This window comes from Dunckerocampus dactyliophorus, chromosome 3 (assembly GCF_027744805.1).
Source record: "Dunckerocampus dactyliophorus isolate RoL2022-P2 chromosome 3, RoL_Ddac_1.1, whole genome shotgun sequence".
Classification (NCBI taxonomy): Eukaryota; Metazoa; Chordata; class Actinopteri; order Syngnathiformes; family Syngnathidae; genus Dunckerocampus; species Dunckerocampus dactyliophorus.
In genome coordinates, this window is record NC_072821.1 from 14,892,967 (window position 1) to 14,911,877 (window position 18,911).

At 40.1% G+C, this 18,911-nt stretch overlaps 1 protein-coding gene across 4 annotated transcripts in view; it reads left to right on the top strand.

The window, feature by feature from the left end:
• The window catches only part of dennd2b (DENN domain containing 2B), a 55,841-nt gene that overhangs the window by 29,189 nt on the left and 7,741 nt on the right, over positions 1–18,911 (top strand). For all 4 annotated transcript variants that reach the window (XM_054770444.1, XM_054770442.1, XM_054770443.1 and 1 more), the window contains 11 exons: positions 3,813–3,934; positions 4,028–4,243; positions 4,541–4,637; positions 4,791–4,835; positions 5,134–5,318; positions 5,704–5,813; positions 7,074–7,143; positions 9,407–9,484; positions 10,459–10,599; positions 10,734–10,882; positions 17,171–17,348. In XM_054770444.1, coding sequence (XP_054626419.1) covers positions 3,813–3,934; positions 4,028–4,243; positions 4,541–4,637; positions 4,791–4,835; positions 5,134–5,318; positions 5,704–5,813; positions 7,074–7,143; positions 9,407–9,484; positions 10,459–10,599; positions 10,734–10,882; positions 17,171–17,348 — 1,391 coding nt within the window. The remainder of the gene's footprint in view (positions 1–3,812; positions 3,935–4,027; positions 4,244–4,540; positions 4,638–4,790; positions 4,836–5,133; positions 5,319–5,703; positions 5,814–7,073; positions 7,144–9,406; positions 9,485–10,458; positions 10,600–10,733; positions 10,883–17,170; positions 17,349–18,911) is intronic.

Here is an 18,911-nt window from a genome sequence, read left to right on the forward strand (position 1 = left end):
GACCTAGTGATGGCCCTTTACGGATCCGTGACCAATTAAAGTGAATGGGAAATATAATAACATATAACCATGCTCGCGGACCGATCGCAGCGGCAGTTTGCGGGCGTAATTACTTTAGTTATTACGGTTAATGTGACAGTAAACGCGGTGACGTCACTCAAAATGAGCCAATGAAATCACTTGTTTACCTACAGAGCGAATGACAACCATCCATTTTCTTTGCCACTTAGTCTTCGAATAGAACCATGTCTTTCTCAAAAGTAACAACAGTTGATCGGGAAAAACGAACATTTAACCGTGAAGGGACGGACCAATATGGTTATGGTTATGGTGTAATTTATTTGAACATACATACCAGTTACATTGGAATGCATCACATATTACAATTCACAGTTCCACATGTCGGAGTGGGAAGAAGCAAAGCTTATTTATTCCTACCCCCCATCAACTGCAATACATTTGATAACTTCCTGTATTCCAAATGCACTCTTGCTGGTTTAAAATACTCAGGAAAATGATAAGCTAATGTAATAATGTGGTAAAAAAGTAGTCTTAAGTTCTTGTCACCATATACTTTATATGACAATTATAGTAAATAATTAAGTATAAAGTAGACATAACAGAACATTGTTGGATAATGGTGAGTACTGACAATGAACTCACAAGAATGAAGAGTTAATAAGTGTAGTAGTGATTAGACATCCATCCATCCATTTTTTATGCCGCTTATCCTAATTAGGGTGGCGGGGGTATGCTGGAGCCTATCCCAGCTGACTTTGGGCGGGAGGCGGGGTACGCCCTGGACTGGTGGCCAGCCAATCGCAGGGCACATATAGACAAACAATCATTCACACTCACATTCATACCTATGGACAATTTAGAGTCGCCAGTTAACCTAACATAATGCATGTTTTTGGAATGTGGGGGGAAACCGGAGTACCCGGAGAAAACGCACGCACGCACTGGGAGAACATGCAAACTCCACACAGAGTTGCCCAGAGGAGATTCGAACCCAGATCTTCCCAATCTCTTGACTGTGTGGCCGTGCGCTAACCACTCAGCCACCGTGCGGCCTGTGATTAGACATAGCATTGACAAATAAAATAGAACAGATCATAGTAGTATCTACAGTATCCATCTAATTGAAGACCCTTGATCTATGGTATATGGCGTCAAGGTTGCATGAATTCCTATCTGGTGGCTCAGACTGAGGTTGCAATGCACAATGCTCTACCTGCACAGCATTGAAGACCACATGTGGAAATGGCCCAAGACTGAGCTGGAAAAGGCTGAATTACATGTGGTTTATGCTGTTCAACTGCCAGGAAAAAGTCACACTTCAGCAAAAAAGTCACTTGGAAAGAGCTTCACAAGCCACTGTCAAAAATCAGATAGTCAGTACAACTTTAAGAAAAGGTTCAGATTTTTGCTGCCCTGTGCTGCCAACAATATACTGCCCCCTATTGGTTTGGACGACAAGCTCCTTACTTTTTTCAGTCCTATATATGTTAAGTATTTGCTTTGTTTTGCTTACTTTCTCACAACTGTTTGTTGATCTTGTCAAAAAACTTTTCTCGGCGTACATATTTGAGCTGATTTGGACTCAGGACAAATGTTTGCTTTATTTAAGTTTGCTTTCAGTTGGGTAATGCTAGTGAGAGCTGGATTTCTCTATACTGTGCATACACTTTCCTTTTGAACTCTAAGTTATTAATCAGTAACTGCAGAGTATACGTTAATGGACTATAACTTGACATTTAACAAGTTAGTTGTTAAATCTGCAATTATGCAATAAGGATACTGTCAAGAACGACGTGAGCCGGTTTCAGGAGCCCAATATGCCGAGACACACTCAGCGAACAAAAAAATATTTATTACAACAAAAGGCGTCCTCCGAAGAGGGAAAAGTACAACCAAGGTAAAAAAATAGCACAGCACAAAAATACAGAAACCAAAAATCACTACTAAAAACCAGTAGGCAGAACAATGGGCGCAAGACAAGGGAACAAAAAACACTGTTGAAAACGACAGGCAGGAAAACTAACCTTAGCTGGAAATAAGAACAATGTTGAGAAAACTAGTGGGGGGAACTTACAGTATGGTACAGACTAAAAGCCAAGAGCACAGTAGGTACAGGAGATGAGCAAACCACGGAGCCGAAAGCGGAAGGCGTGAGAAGCATGAGGGACAATCTGGCAAAGAGCAACTGCTGCTGCTGCCATGCTTAAAAAGGCCAGAAGAGTGATTAGCCACAGGTGTGTGCAGGAAACTCCGTCTTCTACCGGGCTGCGGTGCACTGCAATGACATGGCAGACAGGCAGCAGCAGAGCGACAACACAGAACGTAACAGATACTTCAGGAGGGAAGGATGGACAAACACAGCGATTTGGTGTTTCAAGAGACTTAGCAAACTTGTTGAATCAAGTATGCAACTAATGATTATTTGGATAACTGATTAATCGGTCGATTATTTTTTTGATTAATTGATGAATTGGATTTAAAAAGAACATTTTAAATTTCCGCCTCTTTATTCAGAAATAGAACTGACAGAGCGAATGAGTGCACAAACACCAGGTTGCTGCATGAATATTCTGTTAAAAAATGTCACATTAAAAAAATCGACATGTTTGTCAAATAGCTTCAAACAATAGATGTACACAAAAATACAATCATGATCATTTTTTTAGTTGATTAATCTGAAGCTTGTTGTTTCAATTAATGGAGTAATTGGATAGGCCATACCTGGACCAAATTAATATGACGCAAACACCGACAGTTAGTGGTTGGGTCCCAACATATCAGAAAAGAGGTAAAAATGCCCATCACTATTTTCCAAAGTCAAAGCTGATATGTGTGAATATCTTGTTTTGGCTAAAACACAAATATAATAAGTCTGCTTTCATGGATATGACTAAGGAAATTAAAAAATATTCACATTTGAGAGGCTGAAATCAGAGGATATTTACATATTTAAATAAAAAACTATTAATGGATTACCAAAATAGTTGTTGATTAATTGGGTAATCGATACAACTTCGATTAACTGATTAATTGTTGCAGAGCAAACTCAATGTTTTTCTTCTGATGGCACATTGATCTGGTAATAGTAAATTAGTTTCAGCTTTATTGTTGACCACTAGTAACACATAAGAGACATCTTTGGCATCTGGCCTGCTTTTTACCAATTTGGAGTGAGGAAGGCAAGGCACACTGGGTTTTAGGTCTTTTTCTCTCAAGAGAGCAGCCTGCTACAGCCAAATACAACACGATGAGAGCATTCCAGTGAGCCCAAACAATGAAAGTTGTGGGTTGTAAGTTAAACAATGAGCTGAGATGACCAAAAGGGACTTGCACATTTCCAGCAATGCCATAAAGTTGAGACCCTGGGTCGAATGCAGCTATCTTTCTTTTTTGATGCAATACCAAGTTGAAATGAGCTAGATGCTTATTTAGATTTTCAATATTCTGAATGCTTGACTCTCATTGCACAAAAATTGCACAAAAGATGATCCTCCTCTTCCTCAGTGAAGCAGACAGTTTGCATGCCTGGACAGTGACTCATCAGATTCAGCTTGGCTCACTGGGTTCTGTGGGCCCCAGCGCCAACAGCAACTGTTTTGAAAAAGAGGAATCCAGCTGGGAATGACCTTTGACTTACCTTTCTTGACTCCTGGCCTTACACACAAACCAGAGTGTTCCCCTCTGACGCTCTGGCCACTATTTGCTGCCCTTTTTGACCGAACCGTCTCTAGGACTGCATTCGTATATTTATTGTCATTTGAGCTATACTGAATTTAAACATGTCTCCACAGAGAAAGAGAATCCATATGAGGATGTTGACCTAAAACGCAGGAGTTTGGGTCGTAAAACCTGTCATTTGGAGACCAGCAGATCTTGGACTGCCATGGACAGGAAGCACAACTCTCCTCCTCAGGTAAGCCATAGACCTGTTGCCAGGTCCATTAATATACTTGTTAACGGCAAGTAAAATATACCAATCATTTCACATTGTATTCTCTGTGACTAGTTACCGTCCAAACCCAGCAGCCAGTCCCTTCGGCTCACTGGTACCAACGACAGACCGAGTCAGCGGGTGTCACAATTGTCCAAACGCCACAGCCATGATGAAACGCTGCTCCTCCCCCAGATGGGTGTATCGGCTTCCTCTTGTATTCTGCTGGATGAAAGCCTTTGTGGCACCAGTGATAACCTGGCCTCACACAGGCACTGGAGGATTCCCAAGGTATATACTGCCTGATCCAACACAAACTTCTCCACTTAGCCCTCAGAGAGCTCTGTTTGTGTTCTCTGGCCTTGCGTGTAGGGTTTTTTATAATGACTTGAAAAGTATATGTACAGTATAACTCTATTTCCAAAGAGCAGGACATTTTGGTCCAGTTTGGTACGGTACACAAATTTTGCCTCCTTTTGTGGATACCACTGTATCTATCTTACTATCTGCCTGTCAGTCTATCTGTCTGTCTATCCAGGCCACGAGTGTTTGCCAAGAATACCCTAAAGGGCTATTTTCTGTTCACAGCTGGTCCAGAGGATCAACTCTATTTACTGCACTAAACGTGGAAAGAAGAGACTTAAAAAGCTGTCCATGTCCAATCTCGAAACCTCATCTTTGAGAGGTAAGGGGCTGTCCTTTTGGCTTGTCTCTAAGGGCGTAAATATTTGCATCTAAACAGGGGCCTACCTCTGTCCCTCCCAAGAACTCAACACGTTTGTGAAATTGCTCTTTGACCCCTAGAAAAGCTTCTTGTCTGTCTCTTGTCTGTCCCCAGATGACAACAGTGAGAGTGAGAGCGACTCTGATGACAGGTTCAAAGGTGAGTAGTCACATCACCAGTTTCCAGGGCTAAGGCGCTGGTCTTCTGTGAGGGTGGAACGGTTTCCCATGTCAGTTTTGTTTGTTAGGAGTGCCCTGTGTTGACCTTACAAATTCTGACCACAACCTTTGCCAAATACCTAAGATGTTAGCAGTTAATGAAAACTTTGAAAACAAAAAAATACCACATTTGTAGATGTTTTAGGCCTGTTTTAACCTGTTCACATGTCAGCGGTGCCACTAAATTACCGTATGAATCATAACCTAATGATCTAAAACACGTTTGGTTCCCTCCTCAGCTCACACCCAGAGGTTGTTGAAATTGCAATCAATCCTTCGACAGGCCCCCAGCTACCGCACACTGGAGCTGCAGCTAATTGAGTGGCAAGAGAGAGAACTCTTTGAGTATTTTGTAGTTGTTTCTTTGAAAAAGAAACCCAGCAAGAACTCCTACTCCCCAGAGGTCACTTACCAGTTCCCTAAGGTGAGGCCATTGTTGTTTGCTGGTTTGCGCTTTCATACCTCGCATGCTAAGAATTTTATTCTACCAGGGGAGGAAAGCCAGGGGATACTACTTGTATTTATTCATAGTTGCTTCTTCTGGCGTAGAGATCAATCTTCAAATGACAGTTGCATTTAAGATTAATAGCAGGTGACAGTACTGACAAAGCTTTTAACATTTATTTTAAAGACAGATAAACTAACAAGTAAAGAAAAAAAACACAACATTCCAGGCACCAGAAGAAGGACCCTAGTGCAGCTTGACAACTGTACAGTATCTCTAACACAACAGAACTTCTCTTATTGTGATCTTTGTGGCCAGAATTATCCGAATGAGTTCCTGAAACTTCTTTGCTCTGGTTCTACAGCTTGATAGGCCCACCAAGCAGATGAGGGAGGCAGAACAGAGGCTCAAAGCCATTCCTCAGTTCTGTTTCCCTGATGCAAAGGACTGGAGTCCCGTGTCAGAGTTTTCCAGGTATGGCCAAACATTCTAACATTGAGTAGGCATTACGGGCTCCCATAAATTAATTAAAACGTAATTTTGGTCCGTAAACATGAGACTTGCTCGAGAACTAGTTACAGCAGAAAAATACACTATGGGCAGCTCACACGCAGCCACACTACTCTCAACACTGCATTGTCGCAACCACCATAAAGGATAAAGATTGTATTGTAACATCTAACCGGAAGTTGTAAGGGTGATAAGTATGTGGTGGATCAACAATTGCTTTATTGCAAAAACAAAACAGGCTACTTTCTGCTGCAAGCACGCCAAAGCAAGATCAGCAAACTCAACTGTCCTCTGCATGGATTCGTCCTCTTCCCGCACACACACAAGCATGTTAAAGGATGTGCTTCTATAAAAGCCACAATAATAACCAAGCAGTGTAGTGGGCTTTAACATTTATTTTTTATTACTTTTTATTTTTTTATTCTATTGTATTACTTTATTACTGATTGCTGCTTGTATTTTGTGTTTTATTACTGTATTTTATGTCTTTCTTGCGTTCTATGTACAGTGTGAGCGACTTAGGAGTTAATTTAGGAATAATTTAGGTATATCCAATGTACACCAAAAGTCGACTTACATCACAGTCTAGGAACATAACTCATATGTAACCTGAGGGCCGCCGGTATATGAATTTCTGGTGTCACCATGTCTGCATATCAGTATTTTTACCTGGTCTGCAACATCACCCTTAGTACTGGTATATAGGATAAAGTCTACAGTAGATATTTGTAGGAAATTCTTTGCGAATGTAAAGTTACATGCAAAAAACGTTGTAGGTACGCACAAAAAATTGTTCTCCTGCAACACACTACAAAAACAGAAAGGCTGCACTAAAAGGTCATATTTTTCCACAAGATGGATATACTTTTTGCTATAATTTTCAAGTCACTTGAGCAGGAGTGTCCACACTTTTTCCACTAAGGGCCGCAGAAAGAAAAATTAAAGGATGCGTGGGCCACTTTGATTGTATTTATAAAACATACTGAACTCGATCCAATGTAGGTCAACATTTGCTAAACAGGTCAATATAGTTGACTACTTACAAAATAGAGGTCAATACTATATATTTGTCAATGAATTAAAGTACAATTTTGATTAATACATTTTATTATCATTTAAATACAGTACTGTAAATATTATATAAGCCAGTACAATTGACTTTTTTTGTATGAAATTCCACCAAATTCCCATTCCAATACTGTATTTATTGTTTCGATGCTTCAGCGAGACCTTCTCCTTCATGTTGACTGGAGAGGATGGCAGTAGGAGGTTCGGCTACTGCAGACGCCTGCTGGTAAGCTACCGTTCACCTCCCCGCTCTCTCCCTCTGCACACCCTGCTGAGCCTTGTTTGTTGTGACAGACCTTTTCATTTGCGCATGAGATATGGTTTTCCAGTGACGCCTTTAGTGTGTTGCCTGACCGTTTGCTGAGGCTGGAGGAAAGCAAACAGACAGATAGTGTAAATAAAAAAGACACAGTGCTAAAGCCTTTGCCTCAAAACAAGTCACCTACTGCACCTGAATATTCTAAAGCTAATTAACATGAAAGCAGGTAAAAAGTAGCAACATAAACATCAGAAATGGAAACATTCAAGTCACGTCTAAAAGTAGCATTTAAAAGTAAAGTCACATTTAAAACTAGCATAATTTGCTTGTGATGATCACTGTCCTATGAGTTAATGGCATTTGCCAAAGGTTCCTTGATTGACCATGGGGGAAGTTTGGTTTGGTTTGGTTTGGTTTAGTTTATTTGAACATGAAGGTTACAATGGAATACATCTCATGAGTCATTTTTTTCACAGTTCCACATGTCCAAAAGGAGTAGGAGTAGAAGTTAACAATTCATTCATCAATTTCTTATTTTTTTCTTGATTGTCTACTGCGAGCTGTCTAAATATTATTTTCATGTAAAGATATAAGTGTTTTTCAACATAGATACTGTTAATTCTCGATGATCTGCAGTGGTTTTCAAAGTGTGAGGCGGGCCTCCACTGGGAAGACTCCAGGGGAGGCGCACTTGTTTGAGAAAAATAAAGAAAAACATGCCTGTGAATATTCTCATTCATCTAAGTTATCCAGGAAAGAAAAACAGATTTTTCAAACCTTCTATACTAAGTTAAGTCAAAGGAGTGAAATGGGAAAAAAAAGTTAATTGATTGTTCGTTCCTACAGTGAGAGCATAAACAGAATCTGGGGTGAGCAGAGCATGCCACAAAATATGCTCTAGGAAATCTGTTTTTCGGGGAGTACGGGATGCTTACTGTGCCACACTCTGAAAACCCTCTGATCTAACCCAAAGTAGCGAAGGCTGAACATCTATACAGTACATGCTTTTTCCCCCATTTTTGACTCTTCCTTACCACTAAGTATAGTAATCATGCTCTCCTTTATGAATGCGGCCTCATCAAGATGTTGTCCTCAAAACAAAGAAAAGCAGTGCAGCAGTGATGATAATAATACAAATAATAAAGTCAGCTCCTGAAATTAACCTGTTTAAACCCTTTACCCGTCAGATTGCATCAGATGGCCGCCTTACCTGGTTTTGCTCAATGTTTCTACTTGCTAGAGAGGAGTTTTGACTTGCTGCCATCATTGATGTTTGCTCATGACAGATTTGCCAAGTGTCTGGAAGTTTATAAGCATATAAGGGGGAATGACAAACCAACAGAAACCATCAAAAATCTTTACTTTGTCATTTCAGGACGTTTCGCCTTCATAATGAGACCACAGGGCTTTTTGAACTGTTTTTATTGAGCTTTTTTATTGAGCTGCCCAGTTTATAACTTGTGGGTACAGAGCATCACTGTGTGGGATTCTGTGAATGTGGTGCTGATTTTCGGGTTGCTATAGAATATAGTATTTCTGAGAATGTTTACAGTGTACTACTCAGAGGTTCACCGGGAGGGTTGATGTAGTGAATTACTTTCATACATGTCTCCTGTGATAGATGAAAATTGATAGAAGAGGGCTTTAATGAAGCTAGAACAAGAGGTGAGCCGTTCTCCTTCAGTAGCTTTGTTTCCTCCCGGCTGTCTGTCCAGCAAGTTGGCAGCAAGCAAGCATTCCTAAGGACTTGAATCAAGCTCCACACAGTTGATTTAATCATCCATTTGGAAAGGAGGAGAAGAAACAAGAGAAAATTGTATACCTAATATGGACAAGAGGTTTGGCGTTTCTTGAGGCCTTGTTCCCCGTGTGCGAGACTTTCTAGAGGAACATCTCGGTCTACGTGTGAGTGAACGTTAAGAAGGTAGATAGCATCAGCAGAAGCAGATAAAGCACCTGTGTTTAGGAAGTGGATATCCACATGAAAGGCGCTCACCTCAAACAAATAGTTAAAAAAAATTGTAGCTTTCAGCAACAATCTATAAACAACCGTCAGAGTCCTTTTGGGTGTTCCTATTTTTAAAGTAATTCCACACCTTTTAAACAAGTGCTACTCTTTCTTCCTGTATTTTTTGTGCAAAGTTTAGCTGAAGTAATAAAAGCACAGCCTCCACTTTAAAGCTGATAATTCTGTCATCGGTGCTCTTCCATTTGTTGTGCTCTCTTTCAGCCGAGTGGGAAAGGGCCTCGCCTTCCAGAAGTGTACTGTGTCATCAGCAGGCTGGGGTGTTTTGACTTGTTCTCCACTGTGAGTTCATGCACACGCACCCAAGCGCATTCGTGACCTAGATAAGCGGTGTGTGTGTGTGTGTGTGTTTTCACTTATAGCTAAAGTGAATTTTGACATTGAGCCGACCTTCAGTTGATTGTCTGAACAGTATTGTCAGTATTGTTTTTTGTAAGTTTCTGATTTCCCAAAGCAATTGTTTCCTGCACTTTAGCCCCTTTAATCCAAATTAGTTCAAAGTAGGGCCAACTAACATGTACACATAATAATTCTTTATACTATATAATATAACAGCAGTATAAAAAATGCTGCAATGCTGAGATTTGATATATAATGCTAGGAACAGCTCTCAGTATAATGCTGTCCAGATCCAAACCATTGCCAGCAACTGCAACAATTGTAAAAGGCAACATTTCTGTTCCGTCTCTATTGGATCTCTATTGGATTATATTGTACAGATGTGCTCGGTGTTGTCTTTAGTGAGTGTAACTGAATAACATGTTCAAATACACCATGTCAGCTATTCTTTGTTTAGTAATGTGGGAGGTTTTAAGTCTGTGGGCGACCAATGAGAAATATGAAAACACTTTACAAATTAAAATTGAGCCATTTTTAGTTGCACAACAAGGATGAAGGAATCATAAGTGTAACCTAAGATTGTTTTTCCATGTAGATTTTATTCTTTGAATGAAGCAGTCGGTGCCTGTTAGTTTGCCTTGTTTTGTATCATCCCGGAGAAGGAAGGAGTTTCAATTGCTGTAACAGTAAATGAGAATTATGTGTTTTAGAGCCAAACAAGTGGCTCTCCAAATCCGCTTTCTGGGCATGAAGCTGCTTTATGATTAAGACAGCATTTTAGTGTCGGGTATTATTTACACGCATAGATCAAATGAACCAAAATATTCTGACCAGTACAATTGGTTCCAGGCTTGCAATGGTTAAAATACTCAGTAAAGCCAATATGTGACACCACACTATTACCTCACAACGTCTAGATCCTGGATGAAGTTGAGCGACGGCGAGGCGTATCAGCAGCTCTGGTCTACCCCTTCATGAGGAGCCTGATGGAGTCGCCCTTTCCTGCACCCGGAAAGCTCATCAAAGTCAAGACCTTTCTGCCCGGTGCAGGAAATGAGGTCAGAGCAGCTGATAAAACAGAACCCATTAATGTTAGAACTTCTCATCTGAAGGGAAACTTTAGTGATAACCTCCTCTAGGTCTTGTTAATTGGATCCACAAACCTACATGGTAATTCTCTGTGATTGTTCAGGTCATGGAGCTGAGGCGGCCCACTGACTCCAGACTGGAGCATGTGGACTTTGACAGTCTGTTTGCTTGCCTTGGTGTTCGGCAGGTTATCCGGGTCTTTGCCTCGCTGCTACTCGAGCGCAGAGTCATCTTTGTGGCTGATAAACTCAGGTGAGGCTAATTTTCAAAAACACTAAATAAAAAATAAATAAATAGTCACTATGACATCATCACATAATATAATAGTGTTATTGTTACTGCATGTACAAGTACATGCAGTTTGACAAGACTAACTGGTATGCAGCATTTGATATGCTTGATAGCGATATACCGTAAATTCTGGTGTCTCAGCCGCAAATGTTCTATCAAACTTTCCAATGATGCTTGGTGTGCAAAACATAAAATGCTGTGTTGTTCTCTTGGAGATGGATAACGTACTGTATCTATCTATCTATCCATCTAACACTGAGTACTGAAAATAAACGACTGGATGTAGACCTTCTTCTTGTTCTTCTCGGCTCAGGTGCGGCTTATATAAGAACAAATCTGTTTTTTCCTTTAAATTTAGTGGCTTATACACCGCAATTTATGGTAAATTGATTAACTATGACTTTGACATAACTCAAGTTGGCTTAGCGGGTTTGAAAAAGATGTTTTTTCTTTATTTTTGTGAAGCTGCTGCACTTGCTTTGAAGTATTCTGGCACTACCCAGGGGAGTCTTGCCTCACACTTTGAAAAAACCCCTGTTTAGATTATACCAGAAGTGACCATGATCCTTCAGGATGATGCAAAAGATGTGCTTTTTCTTGTGTCATTTCCAGCTAGAATTCACCCATTCAGCAGTGAAAAGTCACTTAAGGGACTATGCACACGGAAACGTTTTCAGGTCAAAACGGCCAAGTATTTTATCCACACAGAAACGGCATTCTGGATGCCCTGAAACTGTATATTTGAAAATGGCTTCCAGAGTGTGAAAATCTGAAAATGCAGTCAACGTTCTCCCGTTATTTTCTTGTCTTATACTCCCAAAATGACACACATGCAATTCCACTTTGTCATAAGTCTAGGCGAGCCTAGGAAAGCAGAAGACGAAAGCCTTAGGTACATGAGTCCTTTCTTCTTCTATAGTATGGTTTGTCGCATGGTTCCATCTTTGTGTCTGTTTACAGCGCCACATGTAGGTGTGCCTTGTGTCTTACATGGTTTTCACTCAGTGATCCGATTCCGTCTGGATACAACTATTTACTAATCCGGGACAGTATGGACGCGGATTTTTTTCAACCCGCCAAAAAAAAATCCCAGGAGCGTTCCTGTATGAACGGAGCCTAAATCTAAATTTGGCCTGACTTAACTGTAGTTAGTTAGCACAGTGACGTAAAAACATAGCTGATTTCCACAAGATTTCATTGAGGCATGGCACAGTGCATGGGCCAGGGTAGAACCTGAGAAACAGACTTTATTTGGGCTTTTTTCCATGTGAATCCTTATGGCATGAATACAACATTGTCCATTTGTAACATCTAACGTCATTCTTCGTGAACCATGAAGTAGCCTGCAAACTGACAAATGGATGGATTAAGAACAACGCTATTGAATTTTTCTTTCTCTTTTCATAACAGTTTGACCTTGACTGAGGTCTGTGCTCCGCTGAGTGACATTCTATTTGAGTCTACAATGATGTTTTTCTCCACTCAATAATTACTTTTCTCTCACTACCAGCTTGATCCGCCACAGTCGAGATGAGTCAGATAAAAGCTGTCAAAAGAGGTCGCACCAATGAGTAATGAGGGGTCTCTAAGGACGCAGTGTGTCCCCTTGTTGCAGGCTCGAGGGGCGTTTCTTTTGTAACGTTTGGGGCAAGGGTGGAGTGGGAGGAGATGTGAGTCTCCGTGCATCAGAGACCAGTTTAAACAAACATCAGCGAGGGCAGTGACTGCACAGGGGACGGAATGCACTTCCTGTGTGCTGCTTGACCGTCACCATTTGTCTTATGATGCCATATTCAGCCCTCACGTGTGAGTGTTGGCAAAGAACGTGTGTTACTGGTGCTAACATCTTGCATCACACTGTATTATACACATCTGTATTATACTATTACAAACTAGCTGTGATCATGAACAAATTTAATCTTACAGTCTGCTAAATATGCGTATGTGTGGATTTAAACACTCCACCACACTAAGCATGCTTACGTGCAGAGCTCGTCTTGTGTTTTTGTTTCCTTACGTTACTGCTACATTAATGGTTTCCATGATAAAAGGGTTACTCCCTGTGGGGCTCTGGTGCGTTATTCATTCCCAAAATATCTCCTCAGCGGAACGTGATGCATGTCTCTTTCCCGAGAAATGTATATCCAGCAAGAAAGGAACTGAGAGAGGAAAAGCCATTTTAGACAATAGTGCTTTGTGAAGCGGATTATTTGTTGCCACGCTGTCTGTGTGGTAACTATTGTACTGTGTTATTACATTGTTGTTAAGACATTTTTATTATACATGCCTTTAAGAGCAATTTATTTTTAAGAGATCATTTGCTCTCTGCTGCATGTGCTCACAAGTTGGATGGTGGAATGGATGACATCATCACCAGCTAAGTCACCTTTGACTTACTTAAATCAATCACCCTGCTGATGCTGGAGGGTTGTAGTGTTCTTATGCCTTATGTAAGGAAACTCTCGCTTGTCAGGTGCATTTTGTGCATGTTAACCAAATTGTAGACGCATGTGTGTGAACTCCTCCCACCATGCGAATGTATTTTTCTGAACAACTTAGCCTGATCCAAAGTTCTCAAACCTCTCTTCCGTACTGTGCAGAAACCCAATATTTGTCAGCTTATTTTTATTTGTTGGTTTATTGTTTGTGATTCGTCAGCTTGTGAAAATAGCCATCGCTACAAAACATCTTCACTGACAGGACACATTATGAGGTACACCTGAACAATATAACAGTAATAATAACCTTCTTGTGTTGGTAAAAAAACTAACCAAAATATCAGAAATAGCTCTTAGGATGATGTGGTGCACTTCTGCACCACAATAATACACATTGTTAAATGAACACCTAAATTAACTTCCTCCAGAGTGATCCTTCTTATTGCCTCGGTTACAGTTAAATATAGTAGAGCTCTGGGTTACAGTAGCAAAGAGGCTACGTACTCTAAATATAAACCACAGATGACATGTCCAGAAGAAGTCAGATTTGTATTGGCGCAAAGTGAGTGCACAAAGAGATGCAGACAAGGAGGCAAGGAGAGGAAATATGAAGAAGGGAAGTCAGAGGAAGAGCAAAAAGGAAGGGGGTGAAGAGGTAAACTAAACAATAGCTTTCTCATGACCATGCTGAACTTATCAAGCCTTCCACTGCTTGAATTTCTCCAGTTCATCATTCCTGTTCATCTAACTAAACCCAAAGAATTGGCAGATTTCTATCATCTTGTCTGAAAGACTGTCACATCTTTTTCAACGTTGCTATCAGCAGTATAGCTTGTTTCATTTATAGTTTCCCTCAGTAAAATCCACACAATCAAAACATTTCAAATGTTCTTCTTTTGGTGTTGAAAAAAAGAGGGGGAGGAGGCGGGGGACCAGCTGATTTTCACTTCAGTATTTCTCATCACAGTTTAAACCCCCACACTTAGATGAGAAACTCTGAATATTCATCTGCCCCTTTAGGAACCTCCTTCATACTTTTGTTGTGTGCATATGTGAAGCTGTTAGACTGTGAGGGATGGTTGTAGCTTGTATGAGAACCATAAGAGCTGCTGGCTGGAGGACCTGCTAGACAGAAATAGAGGGAGATGGAAGATAAACTATGGTATGGTTAAGATTTATTTGGAATATACAGTATATTATATGGCTCTGGAAAATGAACAGTTGGATTGGTGTTCTATAATTGTCCCTTAGGGTGCTTTCACACCAAGGTACTATAGATGAATAATTTTTTTCTGCCTCAGATGGTGAAACATCTCCTCCTCCTTTGTTGCACTCATACTTTTGAGTCTTTTAATCCTGTGTTTCTGAGGATACACATTATATGCCAATTCAGCCTTAAACACAGTGAGCAAGCCTGGCAGTAAAACCACAGCTAATATGTCAGGATTACCTCCAAAACCTCAACATCTAGCAGCCTGGCTTTCATGGGAAATGGTGGAATAATACATTTACATAACTTTGTGTCATATGCAGTAAATGGCCAAATATTATTTTTTTTAAATAATCACAATAATAAGTTTTTATAATCATTAAACAAATGATCATTGACTAATGGCCAAGTAGTTGTTGCTAAGTCTCGCTTGTTCCCCTCCACATGTCTTGTTTGATGGTGGCCATGTTTTAGTCTTGCCGAAATTTCAGTCAAAGTCAGCTTTATGTGAACAGTGTATAATGAACACAGGAAGTGAGAAAAAAGATGATTGCAATGATAGGAAGAAGGAGTAGGATTAAATAAGGTCTGCTTCTTGCTAGTCCTTTTCAGACATGTTAAAATGTAAAACTGTTGGATGTGGAACTGTTGTATTCCTTTGTATGCATGTTAAAAAAAGAGATTTTTTTTTTCACAGGACGCACGACAGTATTATCTTTGTAAAAGTAGAATCTGTATAGCCTCACGGTGGCCGAGTGGTTACACAGTTAGGAGATCGCGAAGACCTGGGTTTGAATCTCCGTTGGGCATCTCTGTGTGGAGTTAGCATATTCTCCCCGTGCGTGCGTACTCCGGTTTCCTCCCACATTCCAAAAACGTGCATGTTAGGTTAATTGGCGACTCTGGATTGTCCGTGGGTGTGAATGGTTGTTGGTATATATGTGCCCTGTGATTGGCTGGCGACCAGTCCAGGGTGTACCCCACCTCTCGCCCGAAGTCAGCTGGGATAGGCTCCAGCATACCCTAGTGAGGATAAGCGGCATAGAAAATGAATGGATATAATTTGTATAGAATTTTACAGGTGTACCTGATGTTGTGGCCGGTCCTGGTCCTCTCAGCCTTGCTTTCTGGCTGCAAGACCTGACCTTAGACTGAACTCCATTGGTGCCAAATCCCTGAGGAAAACCCGTAGGTGCTGATGGGAGGATCGTGCTACCTGACCTGACCACGGCCTCAAGTCTTCATATAATGTAGATTCAGTTGTATAGGAAGTGTAATGTCTTGTTATGTGCCGTTTCCATGTTGCATGGCTGTTTTTTGAGAGTTGAATAGGAGCCTCTGCTACTGCCGAGGGTGTTCCCTGTATTCCCTGGGTAGGCCTGCATTTAACCTGTGGTCCTCAAAGATGTGTGCCCCATTGCTCCCTGTTGGGACCGAATCTGGAATTATACTTTCCTCAGGCCAAAGCAGAGCTGCAGTGCTCTGTGTTGCTTGTGAAGTGGAGGAAAACTTTTTTTTTTAACCAATGACATTTAATATTACTCTTTCAAGAAGACATATTTTAGTCCTGGCCAAATATTAGAGTGAAAAGGAACACACTGTCAATGTTTATCAGTGCAGATTAGGTTCCAATGTGTGTGTGAAGTCACATCAACTTTTGTTTATGCTGACAGCGAGCACAGAAAAACATTCCTCATTAAAAATTTTATCTCAAGTGGGGCGTTCTTGCATACCATGTTTGATCCCGGCTCTGCTCCTTGATCCATACTGATTTGGTGCTTTGCTTTGTGTGTGTGCGTGTGTGTGGATGATTGGGCCCACAGTTTATTTCCACTCTCTTGTGAAACACAGGCGGGACAGTATGTAACAGACGAAGGGGGAGATGGTGGAGGGGGGAGGAGGAGGAGGGTCAGCCACTGTCAACAAGTGACGGATCGTGAGAAAGACAGACTGCTATTTGGGATCTGGATGTTATACCACAGCTGTCAAAGGGACACAGAATTGCTGCATTTTTTGGGCCTATTTACGTCAACAGAGCTCCGATTTTAACCACTGCAGCATGTCCAGTGGCCATTACTCAACAATACATTAGGTTGACTTCTGTATCTATGTGAATTGACATGGATTCACACGCGAAGGGGCAGCATGAGAAAAGTGTCTCCCTCAATGTGAGCAGTCAGTAAGGTAGATAAAGCGTTAAGCAGTCATTGGTGGTGATACCCACACATTAAAGCTATTCCACTTTCATTCGGCATTCAGCGTTGGCAGTATTCAGTCCAGGTACATTTGTTTGGACAAACTAACAATGACAACAAAAATAGCTCATAAGAGTTATATTTTTTGGCAGTACAATGCTCTAGCTATTCATCTAAGAACTTAAGTGATTTTGCTTATCATCAAGAAAACCATGGGAGTTGCTAGATATCAGCTCTTAAATTAAACCCTTATGAACTATATTTATTATCATCATTATATTTGTCCAAACAAATGTACCTTTAGTTGTACCAGGAATTACAATGGATCAATAAACTGTTCATTTGACCTGTGCAGCAAAATGATTAAGATGCAATTGTTGTTTTATTTTTAACCTCCCACCATCAGTACGCTGTCCAACTGCATGCATGCTGTGGTGGCGCTGCTCTACCCCTTCTCTTGGCAACACACCTTCATCCCAGTGCTGCCGGGGTCCATGCTGGACATTGTCTGCTGCCCTACTCCCTTCCTGGTGGGGCTGCTGTCCAGCTCCTTGCCCAAGCTCAAAGAGTTGCCTGTAGAAGAAGTGAGTACTTTCTTTGCCATCGTAATATGATCTATGCCGTCATGCTGATTCCATGTCATTATGTCCCAACATGAACATAAACCAAAGCCATGCAGGGTTAGGGATATTTCATGAAATCTCCTCTATTGTGACGCTATTTCAGTGGTCTCCAAAGTGCGGCCCGGGACCATTTGCGGCCCACGGCATATTCTAAAAATAATTAAACAAGAAAACTAAAAAAAAAAAAAAAAGCTGCAAAAATGGAAAAATCAACAGTAATTTTACAAGAATATAATCAAAATATTAAGAGAAAAAGTTGTAAACTAACAGGAAAAAGTCATAATTTTACAAGAATAACATCATAATATTATGAGGAAAAATTATGATAATTTTAGTAGCATAAAGTTGAAATATAAAAAAAAAGTCAAAATAAAGACTTTTTTACAATTTTTAACATTATGAGAAAAAACAAAACAAAGTTGTAATTTTTTGGAAAATTTGATTGAGGAAAAAGTTATAAAATTTTGGTACTGTCAAAATATCACTGGGATAAAGTCAAAATATAAGAAGAAAATTTACAAAAACAAAGTTGAAAAAAAAACAACAGAAGAAATGGCAAGAAACTGCTGTAATTTTACGATTATAAAGTCAAAATATAGGAGAAAAAAAGTTGTAACGAAAAAGTCTCAATTTTACGAGAATAAATTTGTAATATGAGGGAAAATAACATCATATTAGTAGCATACAGTTGAAATGTTTTTGGAAATTATCTTATGTAGTGATAATATTATGAGAAACAATACAAAATAAAATTATAATTTATTGAAAATTGGGTTGGGGATAAAGTTATAATATTATGGGAATACAATGAAAATACAGTATTATGGAAAAAAAAATATTATATATAAAAAAATATTGTGAGTAGAAAATGTACAAAGATTATTTAAGAAGAAAGTTGTAATATTTGGAAAATTACAAAAAAATATATATATATATATATATATATATATATATACAGACCAAATTACAAAGCTGAGATGCAGTTTTTCTTGAAATATAGCATATCTACATGAGTTTACAAAATATCAAAGTGGCCCTTGCATCCTTTCATTTTTTAGTATGTGGCCCTTGGTGGAAAAAGTTTGGACACAGCTGCGCTAACTGGTAACCCTGAAACGCAATGACATGTGGACAAAAGTATATGGACACACTATCTTATCAAGACACTTTGGACAATTCTATGCTCCCACCTTCCAGCAGTTTAGGAAAGGCCTTTTTTTCCATGATCCATCCATCTATGCTTGGATGAGTTTGGTGGAGGAGAACTAGGATGGTGAGCTTCTCAGTGACCTATGACCTCACAAATGTTCCTCTGGACAAGAGCTTCGACCTCCTTGTGTGTTCAGTGACAGAGACGAAAAGCCCTTTTCTGACATTCCATCATCATTTTACCTGCATGCAGTATTTCACAGAGACAACACAGCTGCAGTAGTCATGTCCAGCTGGTCCTGTGCCTGAAGCACTGCACCACCAGCCAGCAAGTTCTGGGCTCCTGCTCACTCAGCTTTTGGTTCATTTAAATAA